General features: G+C 37.1%; 1 protein-coding gene across 3 annotated transcripts in view; it reads left to right on the top strand.

The window, feature by feature from the left end:
• The window catches only part of sdk1a (sidekick cell adhesion molecule 1a), a 353385-nt gene that overhangs the window by 232873 nt on the left and 99261 nt on the right, over positions 1-21251 (top strand). For all 3 annotated transcript variants that reach the window (XM_079625487.1, XM_079625486.1, XM_079625485.1), the window contains exons 6-11: positions 2030-2141; positions 3028-3218; positions 9168-9251; positions 16348-16542; positions 18703-18819; positions 20584-20751. In XM_079625487.1, coding sequence (XP_079481613.1) covers positions 2030-2141; positions 3028-3218; positions 9168-9251; positions 16348-16542; positions 18703-18819; positions 20584-20751 — 867 coding nt within the window. The remainder of the gene's footprint in view (positions 1-2029; positions 2142-3027; positions 3219-9167; positions 9252-16347; positions 16543-18702; positions 18820-20583; positions 20752-21251) is intronic.

The following is a 21251-nucleotide window of genomic DNA, read 5'->3' as shown; positions in this document are numbered from 1 at the left end:
TAGCACCAGGGAACTTTTGCGCTGGAACACGCCTCCTCTTTTCGCCGAACCACCCCCGCGAGCGCAAGTTCATTCCCTAATTTACCGACGTGCGTCTGTGAAGGAAAAAAGTCCGCTGTGCGCGGGTGCAAAATAGGAATGATACATGCGTCGGTGTACAAAGTCAATTGCGCTGGGTGCAAGATAGGGCCCAAAGTATTACTTTGACTCAAACCCATGACTAGCTATTCAAAGAACAGAATCAGCTTCCCAAGAACAGTCATAATACAATTACATGAATTTGAGCCTCAGAAGAGATAACAAGCATACACCGAAAATGAGATAATGTAACCTAATATTCATAAACGAATATAATTCACATATATATATATAAAGGATGAAGTTTATTTGTCCAGTGGTGATCATGTGATAAAAAGAGGGAATTGGGCTGTTTACCGCATCCCTGATGAATTTAGTACGATTATTGCCTCCCATGGCCACAGGTGAGGCAACTTATCCATTGAAGCAGAAGTAGGCAGCCAGAGGATCTCATGCTTCACACCTCACATATGATCACACTGCAGGATTTTCACTCTTGCCGCTCCAAAAACAAATATGAGTCTTCCAATAATATCTTAGTGTATTGCAAAGAGTTGCCCCATCTGCAAAGAGGGAGGGAGGCCCATGTGCCCCATGCAATCTGTTTCGGTATCGGCTGTTACCAACACGAAAGCCCGCTGGAGACTTGGTTATAAGAAACACATTCCTATTTAAAATATGTTCGAGATTAAGCATTACATCTGTGATTTGTGAGAATTCTAAGGAACTTTAAGGCATTTATGGATGTTTTCTATGCTTCCTTCTCACTGAAACATTTGGTTCAGTCCACATGGTGTTTATGTGGCATAGAGAAGTTTGTCTTTTCTGTCAAGAAATACTTCAACCTTGCAATATTGTTATATTTGCTGGAATTGTAGCCCAAAGTACAAACATAAATCATAAAGCGAAATGCAATCTTTAGCAGTGACCTTTAATATTCTTTTTGTGAATATTAAAGGTCACTGACAATATTCAGATTAAAGCTTGGCCAATTTTTCAATTAAACTATTACATTTGGTTCCCTCCATCCTGAATATGTGCTTATGACCTCTGTATGCTCCTTGGCATATTTAATAAGTCACATCAGATGCTAACTGTAATTGGAGCGGCCCGTCCCTTTTAGGACTTACTACGGTATCGCATGAAGTTACTGACAAGTTCCAATTTTTGAGTTAGGCAGCTCTCTCATGCATTTCGTCAAATTCGACATCAAAGGCTTGATTCTAGCATTCGACTTAGTTATTTAAATCCTCATTATCATAAGATTTCAATATTTTAGACATTCTCTAATTTTCCTCTGGATAGAATGAAGCTGATTTAATAGGCCGTATTTAATTTTTCACTATTAGACGAGAGATGTGCTTGGGTCGTTTTAAAAATGTAAAAAGCATATTTTCATGCAAGAATGACTTCGCATAACAGCCGGAGGAGGGGGTGGGGAGGAATCCCACCGTTTGGAGCATGTTACAGGACCACTGCCAAAAGATTAATTATTCAAATTATTCTGTGTCAGGCAAGCATAAAACATAAAGAGCTGAACTCTGTGTTTTGTCTTTTTCTGAGTGGTAACACCATGAGTCCATGACGCATGTTGGCTGATTTAGTAAAGATCCCCCAAAAATCTGTTGTTTTATATTATTAACTTCAAATTGGGGACATAGCTGATCATTCATTTAAACACAAATGCATTTTTGATCCTTGCTGAAAGAACAAAAAGCAAAACAGCTTAAACCTGCCTAGCCCAGTCAAACTGTTTAGGCTGTTTTTTGTTTTGTTTTTTGATAGGTTTATGGGGATTTTGGGTACTTTTGGACCATTCAAACCTGCCAAATCAACTTGGCCAGGCTGAAAGCCCAGCAAACCACCGTAGGATGGTTTAAAAAATGGTTTGTTTTGTAGTATCATATGTACATCTAAAGTTCTCTCTTTTTTTAACCTTCTCCCTGGTTAGATTCAGAGGCCCCTGCGGACCCTGTGGCTCCAGTCATTGTAATTCCACCCCGAAACACTACGGTGGTGGCCGGGGTCAGTGAGGCCACGCTGGAGTGTGCAGCTAATGCACGGTGAGTACGGCTACTCGTGGACACACGCTGTTCCCAGCAGCACGCAGTTCATTTGACACTCATTTACCTCGGGCAGGTTCACAACCATCAATATTCAGACTGTCTTTCTCCATTTAACCTTCATTTCAAAGCCATTATTATAAAAGTTGCTAATGTAACACTTACAGTGCATTGAACGTGTTTTCCCAGAAACATGGATATATACTGTACGTATACAGTAGTCAACATTTGAAGTGGATCAAAACCATTCATCAGAGTTATCCATGAATTTTGAACAATACCCGTTCTTGTCTTGACATCTTTGAATAACTTTTTTGATCAACTTCAAATGTTTACTATTGTATACGTTTTTGAAAGAAGTCTCTTTTGCTCACCATGGCTGCATCTGTTTGATCATAAAAACTCTAATATTGTTAAATATTATTACAATAAAAAAAAAAAACAGTTTTCTCTGTGATTCTATTCATAATAATTTATTCCTGTAACGCAAAGCAGAATTTTCAGCATCATTACTCCAATCTTAAGTGTCACATGATCCTTCATAAATCAGTCTAATATGATGATTTAGTGCTCAAGAAACATTTATTATTATTATTAATATCAATGTTGATTCTTTAATCTATAAAATGTCATTATTACATTATATAAAATGTATAAATAATTTTACTGTCACTTTTGATTAATTAAATGTGATCTTGCTGAAAATAAGTATTAATTAAATTTTTTTTTTAAAGATAGTGTATGCTAGAAAAATGGTCCTATTATTACTTCTAATTTACAATTTTGACAAAACCTTACATGTCCAGAGTAGTTAATGTCACCTTGGTGACAAGTTCGCAACAACAAAGCTCAGTACATCACATTTTTGCACTGTCGTTCTCCACAGTCCGGTTGAGAAGCTCAATTTGGTGTGGCGAAGAAACGGCATGGAAGTGGCCAGCGGTGTGGGCTCCTTCAGTCGACGCTTGACCATCATCAATCCAACCAGTGCCGATGTGGGCATGTATGTGTGCGAAGCCTCGCTTTTGGACAGCAGTGTGAAGCCGGCGGAGGCCAGAGCCTTCCTCACTATCACAGGTAAATCACCTCGTCCAATAAAAGCTCCATTTCTTCTCTCTGACACAATGCTTTCACAGCTGTACGTCTGCAGAGCAAATCCACCGTCTTAATGGTTCCACTCAGTGGGGAGTGATGAACAGCAAAGCGCTCTGATAGGTATAGCACTACATTACTGTTCATAAAACCTCAAATTACACACTGTATTAGCTGAGCTAAGAGCTTTTAGGAGAGTTATCGGTCACAGCGCTCTATGAGAATATCACCAGGTAATACTACACATTAGGATCTTCCTGAATACACACCGCTGAAGTGCCATTAGACCTTTTTCCAAGTCCTCTGATTTACTTAAAAAACAGAAAGTGCACATAATGTGTAGTCTTTTGTTGAAATAAGGAGATAAATGTTGGAGTTATTATATCTTTAGGACAGCTCAATGCATTAGAAAAAAGGAAGCTGCATCTGCAAACATATTTGTGTGTTACATTAAAAGAATGTTAATTTAATAGAGTAGATTGGTACCTAAAGAAGCCATTTCTACCTCATCTGAAATGTAAAATTAATTTATCGTTAAAATAAAAGTGGTCTAATATTTAATATTATTACTATTATATAATAATATCATTATTAGTGATGCTGTTGAAAAAAAAAATGTCTAATAATAATAATAATAATAATAGTATAATTAATGTATTAATACTTTAAATATTAATATAATTCTTTTTTTATAAAAATCTAATAAATAAATAATGTTCTTGAACAAATTTTGATATAACTACACAAAGCACATTATTTAGATTAACTGAATAAAAAGTATGGAGTAATTTAACTGCAATTGTAAGGCCAGTATCACTTTATTCCCATGATATATAAGTAACTTTGCAACTACATGTCAACTAACTCTCATTAGAGTATTAGTAGACTGCTTAACATCTCCTAACAATTTATTTTGATGTTCCCCAACAGACATTCTACTGACTATAAGTAGTTTTGCAACTACATGTCAACTTATTCTATCAACTGCACCTTAACACCGAACCCTAACCTAACTCTATTACAGCCTACTAATATTTTAATGAGTTAGTTGACATGCAGTTGACAAGTTACTAGTGGACCATCAAAATAAAGTATAACCATAAGGCCTACTGTATCACTTGTAAACTATATATCATGGCAAATATTAATTCATTGTCCAAATTTGTCTTCGTCTCTTAGCGAGTGCTAGTAGCATACAACAAGATTCTCAATTTCTTAATTAGCTGTTCCCGAATGATTTCGCTCTACGTTTTCTCTGATTAATGTTTGTGTCAGGCTGAATTAAGTTTTTCCCGTCTTTTATATTTAAATATATTTATAGCTACAGTACATATATTTAACACACGCTGAGTACAGGCAGTACTGCTTCTCTGTACAGTTATATAAGGAAACCCATTGAGCTAAACAGCATATTAAATATTTATGCCTCACATCGGTGTCCATTTGAGAGTCCAGCTGACAGGTGTTCTGAACTCCATGTGAAGTCCAATACATATGTATAGACAGACGAATCCGTAACAGGAAGAATATATTACACTAGGCAAGACTGAGTGGATGTGAATTGATGAATGTGGGCTGTCAGTATGGTGCTGCACATAAGTCAGGAGCTTAGTGACTGTTTGGGTGTCTGAATTATATTCAAGATCTCTAAGTATGCATTTATTCATCTGCTTATTTGTGTAAAAAAAAATGCACTTCAGATTTTTGATGGTCTGCTTGTTTTTCTCGGGAAACATGCATCACAGTTATGTCTCTCAAGCACAAATCTCTACAGTAATATCTCTCTTAAGCTGTACATTATAAGAGATTAATTTCTTGTAAAACTATTAAGGAGATCTATGAAATAGCTCATAGAAAATAAATCAATGAATGTGCTTTCTCGCCCTGATTTCCATGATTAAAGCATCTAAATAACTGATTAAAGGAATAAGCCAAAAATGAAAAGTTTATTTTCCTTCCTGTCACTCCAAATCAGTGTTATTTTCATTTTCAGTGAATAACAACTTAAAGGTGCAGTGTGTCATTTCTGCACCACTTCCCTCATCTGCCATTGGACAGATAAACAGATAGACCAGCCCCAATACCATTGGTTGAGTCAGTGTTGCTGTTGTCAGGCTGATCAGGATACTCAAACAAACCGTTTTTTTTTTTTTTTAAGTGTAACAGAGTGTTAATACTTTTTAGGGAAATCAAACTATGAAGTGTATACTTATAGTTGATTCTGCATATTAACCTGTACTTTAAAGGTGCTCTAAGCGATCGTGGGTGACGTCACTTCTTGTTGACGTTCGAACTATTGTCAAACAAAACGGAGGCTAGCTAGACCCTCCCTCCTCCTCATCTCGTCTCCAATAAATGAACATTCAAATTCATAACAAACAGTGGATAAAAACAACCATTCACATAAATTGTCGCCATACTATTAATTTGATTGATCATTTACAATACAGATTGATCTCTAGCTGCTACTAACATATGTTGTATTCACCAAAGTTAACGCTGACTGCATAGTTCTAGCTAATTATATCCTTGTGTGGGTTTGGCGAACATAAGCGTCAATTTAGAAGAAGAAAAAATTAACGTTACCCACCTGTCAAGCAAAAACAGAGCAACCTGAACGTTGGACTTGAAGCCCTTCTGTCGGCGGAGTTCTCGCCATCTTTCGAATGCTTTGCCGATGTAAATTCGGTACTTCGCGCATTCTTTATCATTTTCCCTCTTCTTTGTAAGTTGATCAACGGAACATCGTCTCTTTGGTCGTGTGTCGGCCATTATTCAAACTTCCCTCTGGATGCTTCTCTCTCCTTCACTCACACACCCCCTTCATGTGCACGCGCACTAACCCCCAAGACCCACCCTCAAATACTTCTTGCCAGTGATTGGCTGGAACACTTTTTGTTATGTTTCGTGGACGGGTTAGCCCAGTTTGTTTTTGTTGCCGTTTGTGGAGCCTGTGTTGTCTACAGAGACCGCGTTTTTTTACAGTGTGTTCAGGGGACAGGTAGCTAGCGGATAGTGAGGAGATGTTTGCTGTATGTGACAAAAAATATTTTGGCCTTCACTTAGAGCACCTTTAACATTTAAAAAAAATAAATAGATTAACTGAAATCAAAATCATACCCTTTGGGGTACAACAGCTTGTTACTGGGCCAGTACCCTTAACAGGGCAAATTTGTACCACATATATGCCTTAAAGGTATATATTAGTAATTTAGAGTAGTAATATCATTAAGCTACTTCTATTAAACTTTAATGGGCAAAACAAAATACAATGTTGTCCCTTTAAGGGTACTTCCCTAGTGTCAAACTGTTGTACCACTAAAGTCTACTTTATACTTCTGCGTCGAACTCCCGCCGCAGCTACATCGTAGGCTGTTTGTAGCAAGCGTACCCTTCGGCGTACCCTGACGTGCACCTCTCCAAAAATGTAACAACGTGCCAATTCTCCACGAACACAAGCGCTGTGATTGGTCTGCTAGGACCGCTCCCTTGGGTTTCTCGCATGTGCAATTCACTTTTCTACTGAAAAATTGTAACAACATAGAGGTGAGGGACAAATTTTTAAAGTCAACATTTATGTGATTAAAGTTGAGTCAAGTAGTCGCTGATAACGTCATTAATGAACATTTAAGCCTGAACCTCCAGGTTTCCTTTTGCACTGCTATGGCATGACACAGCGTTGCCTGCAAGACTATTGCTCCTACATAACAGCTTATTTTTATCAGTTCTTTTGTCTTTGGGTTGTTTTATTTCTCGCAGATTTCTGCTCATTCTAAATCCGATACAGATACTGTAGCACAGTAAAGATTACATTTATATGAATTCATTAGTGAGAGAGCGATTGCGTGGCAGCATCTCTCTACTAATAGTAAAGCTGTGGTTTTTAGTTTAGAAATATATGCTAGAACATTTCAGTTTCTAAACTATTTCATTGATAAATAACAGAACAGTGTTGACAATACATTTCTGCACTACTGAATGTTTCTGTGCGCGCAATCTGTGCGTTATGTGCGAGGTACTGTCTGTATGTGTGTGCGTTACAATGCAGCAGCGCATTAGCTTAGAACGGCGATTAACTCACATGTACAATAAGCTGTTTAAAACGTGTATTCTCCCAATCAATTTTGAGATGGTAAATCAAACATATCTTGTGGAACACTCTCGGAGTATGCATTTATTTGTCATTTTTACTGTTGGAAACGGAGCATAAAAGTACTTTCTTATCCTGTTGCGCCCTCTATAGGCCATGACCAGCGACTACTCGAGGTCAAGCTTAACCCCTTATATTGGCACAGCCATTACATATTTAAAACAGTAATATCCTATACTAAACCTAAACTAATCTTGATATCAAACTATATATCATTTGAAAGCTTACAATCTCTAGTTTACATATTTTGATTTTCAAAATAAATGACAGAGGAGCCGTAATTTATCAATTTGCAACAAGAATATTTTCATACTCCTAAGGCATGTTCAGACCTTTATTTTGAAATAGTGATGAACATGAAAAATCATGAAAGAATGGTAGAAACCTCAGTTTATTTTCATGCCAAGAGTTCAAAAGATAGCATCCATTCAATTATTTTAGAAAAAAAGGTCTGAACATGTTTTAAATATAAATAAAAAAAGAAAAGATTCACCATTCGTGAAGTGTCAGCGAGCTATAATGCACATACATGTTCTTTTTGTGTTTCTTTGAGGTTGAATTCATTTTAAAATCTGCCAAACTTGTGCCAAACCATCCTATACTTTTGAATAGGATGTCTACTTCATAAAATTTTATGAAAATTTATATCATTTATGTCATTAAATTGTAAAAATAATGGTTCAGATCACTCAAACAACATATGGAAATGGAGGTGCCCTTATATGGGCAGTAATGTCAACTAGTGAAAAAGTTTGGTACAACTTTTGGTACAACCCAAACAACTGAAAATCTCACTGAAAGCTTATTTTTTGAGATATCAACCTAAAATTTTAAACACAACTTGTTTAGATTTTTGGCTTAGATTTTTTTGTATTTTTAGAGTCCTCCAGGTTTTGAAAAAAAAAATATTTTATATAAAATATGAATAATATTTTTTTTTACATTTTCATAAACTCAAACTATAACTTTTTTTGTTTAACTTCCTTAATTTTCACTTCTACAAAAATCTGCCAAATGTCTTCTTTAAAACAAGACCAATCTTACATCTATTTTCCAAAGCATTCTTGAATTACAACCATTTAAGTTCGGAATGTGCATTTTCATGTCTATTTAAACAAAGGGGGGTGCCGCTTAAGGGGTTAAAGCATCATGGCAGAGCATTAAAGTTGACTAGTCTGTGATATCCCTATAACCGAATTGTATTTTATGGGTGAACCATTCCTTTAAAAAAAATAATAATAATCATACAGATCGGATTACAGTATAATGTGAATATAATACATAGCCGATTTCCCTCATTACAGACTCATAACAGATGTTTTATAAGCATGCAATCTATAATGTAAGTTTCAGTGGCCATCTGTGCCTCTGCAGGAAGTCCAAACATTACAGTAGAGGACGTTGTGTATTAGGTGAGGGAAGTGAATGAAACATGCCCAAAAGTGCTCTCAGTCTTAATGTGACCCTTCCACATGTCTGACTCCCGAAGACACGTGACTACATTAAGCACAGAAGCCGAGCATTTCAATCTTGACAATGTTTATGAATTCATTACTTTTGCTCCAGTAAACGTTCAGTTGCTACAGAAAAGGGAATACATTTGTCCCACTCCCATCTGCGCTCAACAAAAATACAGTTTTTAAGAAAATACATTGAATTCCACTGACTGAATCACTTGCTTATTTCTGAAGCCGTTTATGAATTTCAATACCTTGAAAACGTCCTTCTTTTGTATTCAGTTGAGAAATGTCAGTGTTCTCAAATAAGCTTGTTTGCTTTTGCAGAAGCACCCTATTTCACCGCTGAGCCCAGGAGGAAGATGATGGGAGAGGTGGAGAAAAGTGTGGATATCCAGTGCCAAGCTCGAGGTGAGTGCTTTACGTGCAGGACTTAAACTGAGGGGGCTGGATTGATTCGAGGTTTAAAAGTATACTCTCCAATATGCTTCACACATAAAAGACATACACAGAACACTTCAGCCCCCCTCTGATCCATGCGCTTCATCGAGCACTCTGAGCTTTTGTAGTCAGTAATCTTAGTTATGTAAAGGTATTTATAGCAATCTTCGCATTGTATTCCTTCCGCTGCCACCCACCCTTGTGAATTAACTCCCAGGAGCGCCGTGCGGGTTTATTAACCAACCCCAAAAGCTGCGTCCTGCTCTGTTTGGGGGTGATTTATAAAATCGGTACATTTAGAGGATGTCAGCATCCCTTTGCCAAAGACAAACGGCAGCATTTCGGACGAGTGGCGAAGAGTTTACGATTAGCTGTGAGATATAAGGTGTTGATGGGAAGGGGCTTAAACCATTATCATTATGGCGTGGAAAAATGGCTGATGAAATGGTATTGGTTTTCTTTCAGAAATATTCTCTAGCTTTCTAATAGTGCTGAAATGGAAAGTCAGCCCAACTGTTTTAACCGTACTTATGATATTTGTCCGTTGAGGTTCAGTTTCGGCTCAGCTGCAATTTCAGCGAGGGGTAAAAATGATCCCTCAGCATCAGATGGGCTGTGAGAAATAAAAACAAGCGAGTCGCCCCGCCGTATCCTCAAGAGCAGAAAGTGGAATCAATCCATTACCTCTCTTATGTGCTGCTTCTGGGACTCTTCTCACTTTTTTATGTGGCTGGATTGAAAGGAATCCTTTTGTTTTGAGAAGTTATATCTCTCCAGAGCAGAATCAGAAGTCTCCAGCTCTAAAGGATCAAGGAAAAGACTATAACACATGCTCAGAGCCCCTCGCTCTCTTGATACGTCTTGGAAAATTTGCACGCCAAAGTCTGTGGCTGTTTGGTGCCGAGTGGAGCTTGATACAGCCGTTAACCACAGGCGAAGAGTGCTAAATGAGTTTGAATAATACAATCTGGTGGCCTTCTCTTGATACAGACGAGAGCCACAGCGAGTGATGATTTTCTCTGTTAGCTCTTTCAGCCGTTACTTAAATCATCCCCCCCGAGAGTGCACTTTCCAAGCTGCCGGAATATTCTTAGAAGTGTGCTAGCCGAATCTGTTTGGAGGCTTAAGGCCTCAGATCATCTCATTTCCACTTGACACTTCATCTTTTTTATATCCTACAAAGAGAGCATCTAGCATTTTCAAAATTAGACCTTTGAGTGTGTATAATAAAGAGTGTTTAGACCAGCGCGGTCTGTGTGGCTTCATACGGCACACGCCTTCGCTTCCAAATGGAAGAATGGGGATAAACATAGTGTGATTTCACGTTAGCAAAATGGATTCACTGAAACTGGGAAGTTTATACAATATAATGCCGCCTTAGACAATATACCAATAGTACTGGATGGCTTTATTTTGAACAATTATCTATCTAGTACTGGATGGCTTTATTTTGAATCTATCTATCTATCTATATATCTATCTATATATCTATCCGTCTGTCTGTCGTTCTATATATATATTTGTTTGTCGTTCTATCTATCTATATATTTGTCACTCTCTCTATCTACCATCTACCATCTATCTATCTATCTATCTATCTATCTATCTATCTATCTATCTATCTATCTATCTATCTATCTATCTATCTATCTATCTATCTATCTATCTATCTGTCTGTCGTTCTGTCTATATATTTAACTATCATCTATCTGTCTAAATATCTGTCTGTCATCTGTCTGGCTATCATGTTGGTAGGTATTGGATATTTAATTGTGCATGCTAAATTCCTCTATTTTTTACATTTATATTACCCAACACGCATTTAAAGTTAATCTTAAAAAAAATCTTAAATGTAATCTTTAGTGATGGGCCTTTTGTCAGTGATCAGCCATAATTATAATACAGTTTTTCTCAGTCGCTTTGGTGCATTTCTCACATCACTATTTACATTTGCACAACAGTTAATGCAGTTCTCAAAACAATTAGTACAAACTGCAAAACCTAGTTGATAACCTGCAAAAGCGTGTCACTTGCTCAAAATGGATAGCTCTTTCCTCAAAAGCAAGTATTCATGTCAATGAAAGTGTCAGTGTCATCAAGATGAAAAGTCTTGACACCATTGCTTATGAACAAGATAGTCAAATGGCTTTGTCATGTTTTCATTATGACAGTTTACTCTGTAAATGTTTTCCAATGCAAAAAAGTCAGATATTGGTGACACTACCTGAAAATGCTCAGGACAGCACTATATACTATTTGCACAGCCATTTGAAAAATACAGTAAAGTTACACATTACTGTATTTAGTGAGGTAACTACAAGACACTGAATGTTTCACATTTTTACTGCATATGCTCTTTGCAATTCTAATTTGTTCACAGCATTGTGCAAAAGAAAAAATACACCCTTATTTACAACAAACATAAACTCCCTTTGGGTAGAGCTGTGCACAACTGTAAACAATATTGCAGTACATATTGGAACTGAACATACAACATACATAGTACTGTATCATTCATGCACATCCAGACGTTCCTCTCTGTCTGGCCACATAATTTCATCTACATCACAGCGAATATCATCTCTTGCAATGCAATCCAAAACAACAACATGCTTGCTCAGATGGTCTCCAGTTAGACCCCTCTCATTCTCAGGGATTATGTCCCTGTAAAGAGTGTCTAACAAAGTCAGCAGATGTTGTGTATGGAGCAAGACTGGGGATATGCCATTTATACACACCTGTTCTCCCGACGAAATGTTTGAATTTACAGTGGTTCTCCCAACATTTGGCTGCACCCTTCGAACAGCCTCAGCCATTGTGAGGCCGTGATTGACAACATGATCCACAATTGTAGCCCTGATTTCATCAGGGATCCGCCTACTTGGCCTCTTCTTCCCCTTCCCCTTCCCCTTCCCCGTCCTGCACCCTCACCCTCACCCCTCTTCCATGAGGCTAAATTGTTCAATTTAGGAGACATTTTCAGGGGAAAAAAAGATTAAATGTTTTTTTGTAAAATGTGCTTGACAGATTTTGACAACTAGTTCAACATTTTTGTATGTAATGACTCAAGCAATGAAAGGAGGACTATTCGTTTATATGGAATGACTATTCAGCATTCACAAGTATAGTTAATTTTGAATGACATGACCAAAGCAAATGATAATGTTAGAAAACAGCAGAGAGTTGTGTGAAAGCAATTGATGCATGTCCAAAAGCATTTGCAATTTGTTGGAAGGAATGAGAAACTGCTACTATGATGTGCACAAATGACTAAATGTTGTGGAGGTTGAACTAACTGTTGTCTGCAAATGTAAATAATGATGTGAGAAATGCACCAAAGCGACTGTAACTGTACAAAACTGTAATATATAGTCGCAATCAAAATGATTCTTGACAACAATTCAACAAAGGCATCAGTAAACTATTATAGAAAGTCTATTAATACATATTTGAGTGATTATATGAATGTAAAGTTAATGAAAAATGAAAAAAAATATCTAATTGGCACTAAACATTCATGTAAAAAAAGTCAAATTTTGTGCAGAAACCTTTATTCTTTATAAACTCCAATAAATGCAGCCTGTAAGTGCTTAGAAGCTTCTGTCACCTCTCCACTGCAATCTTGTCCCATTCCTCACTTGAAAAAAGCTGGAAAATCACAGATAATCTTTGGTTTTCACGTTACCAGTGCTTTCTTCAAACTCCACCCAATACTTTCATTCAGATTTAAATGCGAAGACTGTACAGACCACTCAAGAATATTCTACGACTGATCCCTGAACCAGGCTTCAGTAGATTTTGATGTATATGCAGGAAAGTCCACAAGCTTTAGTCTCTGCACAGAAGGTATCACCATCCATGTCAAAATGGCTTGATACTTTAACCCTTACCCAGGCAAGAGTGGAAAATGATAAGCAAAAAAAATATTCCATGTAATTTTCTATATCAACTGGACTTAAGTAAAACATATCCAAAATAATTTTTTAAAATGTTTATATATTTTGGATTTTATAAGTTGTGACTCCTGAGTCACTTTGCCTGATTAGGGTATAAGAAAAGGACCAAGTCATTAATCTGTTAACTGTTACTGCCACTGCATGTTTAAAACAATTATATCCTATACTTTACCTGATCTAATGTTGACAATGTATATATCATTCAAAAGCTTACGAACTCAAGATTCAGCCTGTGAAACCCGGTTTGAAATTGGACATTGCGCTACCATAGAAACAGTACTCTAAATTATTGTATTGGGCTCCTCCCCTTTTGGGCATTGACATTTTTCATAATTTATGATCAAAACCTTTTCTAATTTTGACTAAACACAAATTGTCAGAAAGGTCTGAGTCTCAAGGTTCCATATTTTGTAACAGAAATTATACTTGGACAGAAATGTATGAAAATGTTATGGCATAATGCATATAATTAAATTCAATGGAATGTATGTTACGGCTATTTTTGGTATTATGCCTAAACAAAATCTCATGGGAACTTACATTTTTGTGAAATCAACTTAAAATTTGGAACACAACTTGGTTAGATATATGGCTTTGATTGTATAGTAATTTTATAGTAAAAAAATATTTTATACATATTTTATAAAAAAAAGAAAAAATATGAAGTACAGTATATTTGATTTACTGTAAGTTTAAACTTCCATTTGTTCATACTGTAATTGTTTACAAAATTTTGTAATTGCTTTCACTTCAGCAATAATCTGCTGACTGTTTTCTAGACCAAACTTAGGTCTATATTCCAAAGCATTCTTGCATTGCAATAATTTAAGTTTGAATAGTGCATTTTAACGTCCATTCTTAAAAAGGGGGGTGACAGAATATATATATATTATTTTTTTTGCTACAAACAATTCTAGTAACAATACTAAGATATAGTCACCTAGACATACTAATATCAGTTTAACCTGTAAAATTTATAATTTGTAAAAATGTTAACTCAAAATACAAAGAATGGTCAACATTAGGGTTAATCCCTTTTTTATACCCTAAACAGGCAACGTGACCCAGGAGTCACATTTGTCACATTTCAAAACGTTCTAAATAACAACATGAACAACATATTACTTAATTTTTTCAGAAAAAAAGTAAGTTTAATATATATTTACTTATCTCAAAATCTGAATGTTCTGCACCACTGACAGCCATGTTGGATTTAGGTCAGGTTGACTAATTGATCACCAAAAACTTGAAGCAAATCATGTGACCAGCATACTCAAAGACAGACCAGGCTGTCATAAATGATAAAAGGATTCGATGAAAAAATCGTTCTTATGCCCCAAAAAAGACAATAAAAACTGTGTGACTCGTGAGTCACGTTGCCTGTTTTAGAATTCATGATGTTCTTCACACAGTCAAGATTTCCACTTCTTGCAACAGCAAAGCACCCCCATAACAAGACTGGAGCACCTCCAGTTTTGACCATGGAGATGGTGTTCTTCTGCTCAGAAGCTTTGCATTTTTTGCCCCAGAAATTCCACTTATCCATGGGTCCAAAAAGTTCCAGTTTGGTCACATCACTCCATGAAACATTTTCCAGAACTCCACATGTCTATCCAAATAAATCTTAGCATATTCAAGGTGGCCTTTTTATGCCTTCTTGGTCACGAGTGGCAATCGGCAAGATGTGCCAACATGAAGGTCATGCTTGTCTTGTGTTTTTCTTATACTCTGCACTGAAATGTTTTTTCCTCCTTTCATCAGGTCATCTTGCAAGTCTTTGGCAGTAAATTGTACAAAAGTACATTTTATTCAAATTAATGATATTATGCTTTTTCTTCAACACCCTCAAAGGTTTTCTAGTACAACCAATTTTAAACTTATGAATAAGGCTGCCAGCTGTGTCTCTAGGAACTTTTAGTGGTTTGGAAATCTTCTTGTGCTGTAGCCATAGTCTCTCCAATGTAATAAAACAATTAGTTTGTAGCTGTTGTGAGAGCTCTTTTGACTTTGATTGCAACTGTATGTATATATATATATATATATATATATATATATATATATATATATATATATATATATATATATATATATATATATATATATATATATTGCCTCATGCATCATGATTCTTGAATCAAATATTTTTCTGTTTTTTTTAAAGGAACACTCCGACTTTTTGGGACTTTAGCCTATTCACCTTATCCCCCAGAGTTAGATAAGTCCATACATACCTTTTTCATCTCCGTGCGTGCTATAAGTCTGTTTGACGCACCCACCGCTAGCCTAGCTTAGCACAAAGACTGGATGTAAATGGTTGCAGCTAGCATACTAATCCAAATAAGTGACAAAATAAAACAAACATTTTCCTATTTACATGTTGTGATTTGTATAGTCATAGAGTGTACAAAAAACAAAGTCACATGAGACACAGACATATTTTAACCGTATAAATACTGGGAACTATATTCTCTGAAGGCGAAGCACTGCTACTTGGGCGGAGTGATAACCGCAGCACCTGAGATGTCACGTTGGTTTTGTTGACAGAAGAAACAACGGCGCGTCTCAGGTGCTGCGGTTATCACTCCGCCCAAGTAGCAGTGCTTCGCCTTCAGAGAATATAGTTCCCAGTATTTATACGGTTAAAATATGTCTGTGTCTCATGTGACTTTGTTTTTTGTACACTCTGTGACTATACAAATCACAACATATAAATAGGAAAATGTTTGTTTTATTTTGTCACTTATTTGGATTAGTATGCTAGCTGCAACCATTCACATCCAGTCTTTGTGCTAAGCTAGGCTAGCGGTGGGTGCGTCAAACAGACTTATAGCACGCACGGAGATGAAAAAGGTATGTATGGACTTATCTAACTCTGGGGGATAAGGTGAATAGGCTAAAGTCCCAAAAAGTCGGAGTGTTCCTTTAAGCTTTCTATATAGTTCCATCCCATTTTTAAAGGTTTTTAAATTTTTAATAAACTTTTTTCTATAAAATATTTAATATCCTGGTTACATTTATAATTTAATTTCAACCTTCTGAACCCAACTGTTCAATTGCTACCTTCATCTGACCTTCTTCATGACCCATCATGTTGTGTTTTTAACTCACAGGGGTGCCCATGCCCAAGCTGGAGTGGTATAAAGATGCTGTTCCCCTCAGTAAACTCAACAACCCTCGCTACAGGGTCATCTCCAGCATGGGCCTTCAGGTCAGGAAGGTACAGCCCAGCGATGTCGGAATCTTCCAGTGCTTTGCCAGGAACTCGGCCGGAGAGGCGCAGGTCCACACTTACCTGGACGTCACGAGTGAGTCTGACCCCGGGGTGGGGGGGAGAATGTCATGCATTCTTTATCCAGACTTACTGTTATTAATTGCTGACACACAAACAATCAACACGTTGCCAAGGGTATTAGATGTGACCAGCTGTAAAGTGCATCTTCTCTCAGCCGTTGTACAGCAGTTCCTCGGCGTGACAGATGTGTTGTTCCTAATCTACAGACATGTGATTCTCACTCCTTTCTGTAAGAGATGCAAGAGTGCAACTCCCTGTGGAGAGGTCTGTCTGGAGTTGATTACATCGTAGTGTTTGTCAGGGCACTGCCCCGATCTGTACATGAGGACATTAAGACCCCCTCAGAGGAGCACTCTCATCACACAGATAATTACCACAGCCCCGACTGCACATATTTACTGCATGTAGATTGCCGTAATGATTTTAACTTCCAGGCGCATTGACCTTTGAATCATTCGATTGTCCGTGATTGTGCCAAATATTTTGGGGAATGGAGCTTGTTCATTAAAAATAACAATATTTCATTTTTTTTTTAAGTTTTACAATGTCCTTACAATGTTCGGGGTCAGAAAAATGTAGAAAAATAAAAATGTAAAACCAAAACTGTTTTTGGAGCATAAAACGTTCACTAATAAGGTGAACTTCAGAGTAAAAATAAAATAGTACAACAATTTTGAATAAGGAGCCTTTAATACAGATAAGCTATTCATTTCAGCCCTTAAAAAAGTAAGGAGGTAAAAAAAAAAATGCTGCTCTGAATAACTGAAGATATCTTCTTGCATATTGATTGTGCATATCTAGACTCGCTCATTGACCGGCAATTCAATCAAAGCTGTGTTAGTTCTTCTGCAGGTTTTATAATTCCTGTATAGATCTGTTTCATCCGAAAGTGATCAAGGACAAATGCAGTGGATGAATGTTAGTGTGGTCCATAATTACTTACCAGGCCTTTATCTCTCCAGAGAGATGGGGTCATCGTACAAAACATCAGAACATATTGAGCATGTTGATTTTCAATAACGTACTAACTCTGATTTTTAAACGTGGATCATTGTGTCAGGATCTACACTTTAAGTGCTCTAGGAAAGATAGCGCTGGCATACCTTTAGAATACATGAATTTGAGAGATATTGAGGTTTATTTTACATATGCGAGTAATGTGTAAATACAAGATGTGTCCTAATTAATTTAATACTTTGCTATGTGTCACAAGTAAAGGCACGCCAAGAATGATAACTATAAAGAGAACCATAACGATGACTATATTAGCGTCTAAATGCTCTGTTTATTCTAAGGTTTGTGGAATGGATTCGGCATGGAATGAGTGGTCAATGTTTTTATCATTTATCAGCTGGCGGACAAAAAACAAACAAAAAACGTTTTGAAAGTGATTCCAAGGATATTTTTTATCTGTGCTGTTATCGTTATAGTTGCGGTGAGGACACATTCAGTGTGCTGTTCTTTTATATTAAGATTTCTAGGACTATATCTTTATAGTTATATGTATAGCTACAGTATAAAGATAAAGATATAGTTCTAAAAATGACTACTAAAATAGTTACTAAAAAATTACTAAATTGTTACTGTTACTGTAATAAAAAAGACTGATTTATAGCATAATATAAGATTTTGGTTATACTGCCATGCCCTACTGTGGCATCAGTATTCATGTGATAAAAAATGATGTAATGGAATTGGAAACCAAGCTGTGATGTGTTTTATATTCCTGTCTCGACTGCTCCAAATGAATATGGCACATATTCAACAATGCATCCAAACAGTGATCATTTGCTCTCAAGTAGCAATACGCTTTACTTTTCCAAATGGAAATACCTGTTCATTTACACATCTCTGCCTATTAAAAATGACCTTGCACGACCACATTGGGCACCCAATCAGAACAGTGTAATTAGATGCATGCCAGTTGTTTACTACCTCCGATTTGAATCACAAATTTGCAGACATGTCCCGGATCGCAATAAAAAGCATCAGTGGTGTTTTGATGGACATAACATAGTTTTAATACAATTTACTGGCTGTTGTTTGGCCTCCTGTAATAATTTGCGTGTTCCTGTGGGGGTGTGTGGGTGGACTGCATTAAGCGTGAATGTGGGGTTATTGAATGGATGTGGCGTTTTCTCGTCCTGATTAAAAATGTGACTGTGTTCTGCAGGTATGGCTCCTGACTTCACCGCGGCACCGGTCGATATCACCGTCACTGACGGAGCGGTGGCTACGTTCACCTGTCAGGTATCTGGTGCCCCTAAAGCAGCCATCATCTGGAAGAGAGGTAATGCTAGTTCAATGTGATGTTTGATTTGAGCATTTAAAATTGGAATTCATTAATGAATGAGGCTTAAATCAAATCTGAGCTCTGTTTCAAACTGGGGTTGCCCTAATACCTACAGTGGAGTATCTTAAAGACCCCCTGTGGTGAAAATCCGGTTTTTAATGTTGTTTAAATGTCTATGTGGTGTTTTTAATATGCTTTAAGACAAACCATGTGCAAATGCATAAGTCAACACCATTGCTGAGTATTTTCTCCTCAAAACTGCAGTAAAAAAAAGACCGTCTCAAAAACACGGTTTGAAATTGCTAGTTTCTGACGTCACAAACTAACCAATCAATGTAACCAGTCAACCTGCCGGCAGGGTTTAGCATATAATTAACTATGACCTCTCTGAAGCATGGGAGTCTCAAGAGAAGCCCGGTTATCACGGTATATTTTTCTGTTGATATGAAAAATCGGGTACATTTCACCATATAGCATGTGAATCATGTATATGATGTATATCATGATGTTATGATGAACTATATGCCTTTCTCCACTGACGATCTAAGTTGTTCAAATCGTTTCTAAGGATACTGATTGTTCGAAGGCAGTTGTCTGAGATGGAACATTAGCAACACATTATTAGCTGGTTGATAACGTAGTCAAGCAAAAGGCTAATCATATTAATTACATTTATGTGTCCGACATTGTAGAGAGCGATAGATGCATTTAAATACGCGCAATTTCGGCGCTGATTTCCTGATGAACTGCAGGTTTGGTACATAACACGTACACTGCGGTTTCACATCAAGCGCTTTCTGCGTCTTGGCAATGGTGCTATTAACGCTGCGTTCGCAGATGTACGTACATCTGGCCCTCAGTCTTGAATCCAAACAATTTAGAGCCCTCTACATAGGCAGAAACTCTGTACACAGCTTTTGTACAAGACACTTGACTCGCAGTTGAGTTTGATGTAACATAAAAATACGTAGCTAAAAAATTTTGTCCCTGTGGTTGTCACAATGGGTTTTGGATCCTGCTTTAGATTTAAGTCAAAATGAGGTTTATTAGGAGGCATCATAATTAAATTGCTCACTTTTTGTAACATTCTTCACATTGATAACACATATTCTGCCTTAAAATAATGTTTTCATAGGCAGCCAGCTAGGCTTTGGAACAGAGCAACAATGTAATGTCAGTATTATGGGTGCATCTTAGCCCTGCTGTTTTGTTATGTTTACTAGTACTATATTTGACTTATTACAGCCAGATTACTGGCATTCTCGCTGCTACTTGAGTCATCAATTGATGTATGAGGTTGTGTGTTGTATGCTTCACAGGAAGCCATTAAGATGTCTTTGTTGCATCCGATTGACAACACAAAAGATAATTTCATGCAAGAGTAACAAAAAAAACTAACATTAAATTCTACAACTGTTTTGACTATATTCATGAAGTCGTTTCCATAGCATTCCCAATTATGAAGCGGCATATGTAATAGTGGCCCCTAACAAGGTAGAGAGCTCTGCAAGCGGTTTTTCCTCTGGGAAAACTTTAAGCTTGTAATAAAATCATCCCGAGCTCCAACACCATGCATAGTGATGCTCTATTAATTCCTTATATGGAAGCAGAAGCGAGATATTGAGCTCTAACTGGTTTGTTTGTTGGTGTGTGTGTGTGTGTGTGTGTGTGTGTGTGTGTGTGTGTGTGTGTGTGTGTGTGTGTGTGTGTGTGTGTGTGTGTGTGTGTGTGTGTGTGTGTGTGTGTGTGTGTGTGCAACAGAAACTCAGATCCTCGCCAGCGGTTCGATGCAGATTCCACGTTTCACCCTGCTGGAGTCCGGCGGCCTGCAGGTTCAACCGGTGGTGATGCAGGACACGGGCATGTACACCTGCTACGCCGCTAACTCAGAGGGAGCGATCAACGCCAGCGCCTCCCTCACCGTATGGAGTAAGAGAAACACACTTAATTGGAACACATTTGCGAACATCTTTCAGAATCTACTTTTTCACTGACTTGAGAGAGAAAAGATGATGTCACTATGGAAGAATTAGATACAATTTGAATAAATTAAACTTGTCTAACAGTTCTGACTTTATTTTATGCTCATCAGAGTTTATATCTTGGAATTTTGAGTTTAGTCAAAAAAGATGGAATTAATGTAAATGAAGTGGCAGTAGGTCAAACCAGTCTCTAGGCCACCGGGATTTTTCCCGGTGCTCCCGATGGCCAGTTCTGGCCTGGACCTGCCTAATTTTGCCTAATCATGAAATTCATGTCATGAATGCAATATTAATTTAGTTAATTTTGTGAGATTAAAAAGTCCGAAATTTGATATAAAAAGTTGCAATTACCTTTTTATTGTTTTATTTCATGACAGAAACGAGCTTACGGAGCTTACATATATTACGGACTGTTACTCAAACAAACATACCGCAATGTGTTTTTTG

Source organism: Phoxinus phoxinus, assembly GCF_949152265.1.
Source record: "Phoxinus phoxinus genome assembly, chromosome: 1".
Lineage (NCBI taxonomy): Eukaryota > Metazoa > Chordata > Actinopteri > Cypriniformes > Leuciscidae > Phoxinus > Phoxinus phoxinus.
Note: the sequence above shows the minus strand (reverse complement) of the source record. Positions and strands in the feature narration are given on the sequence as shown.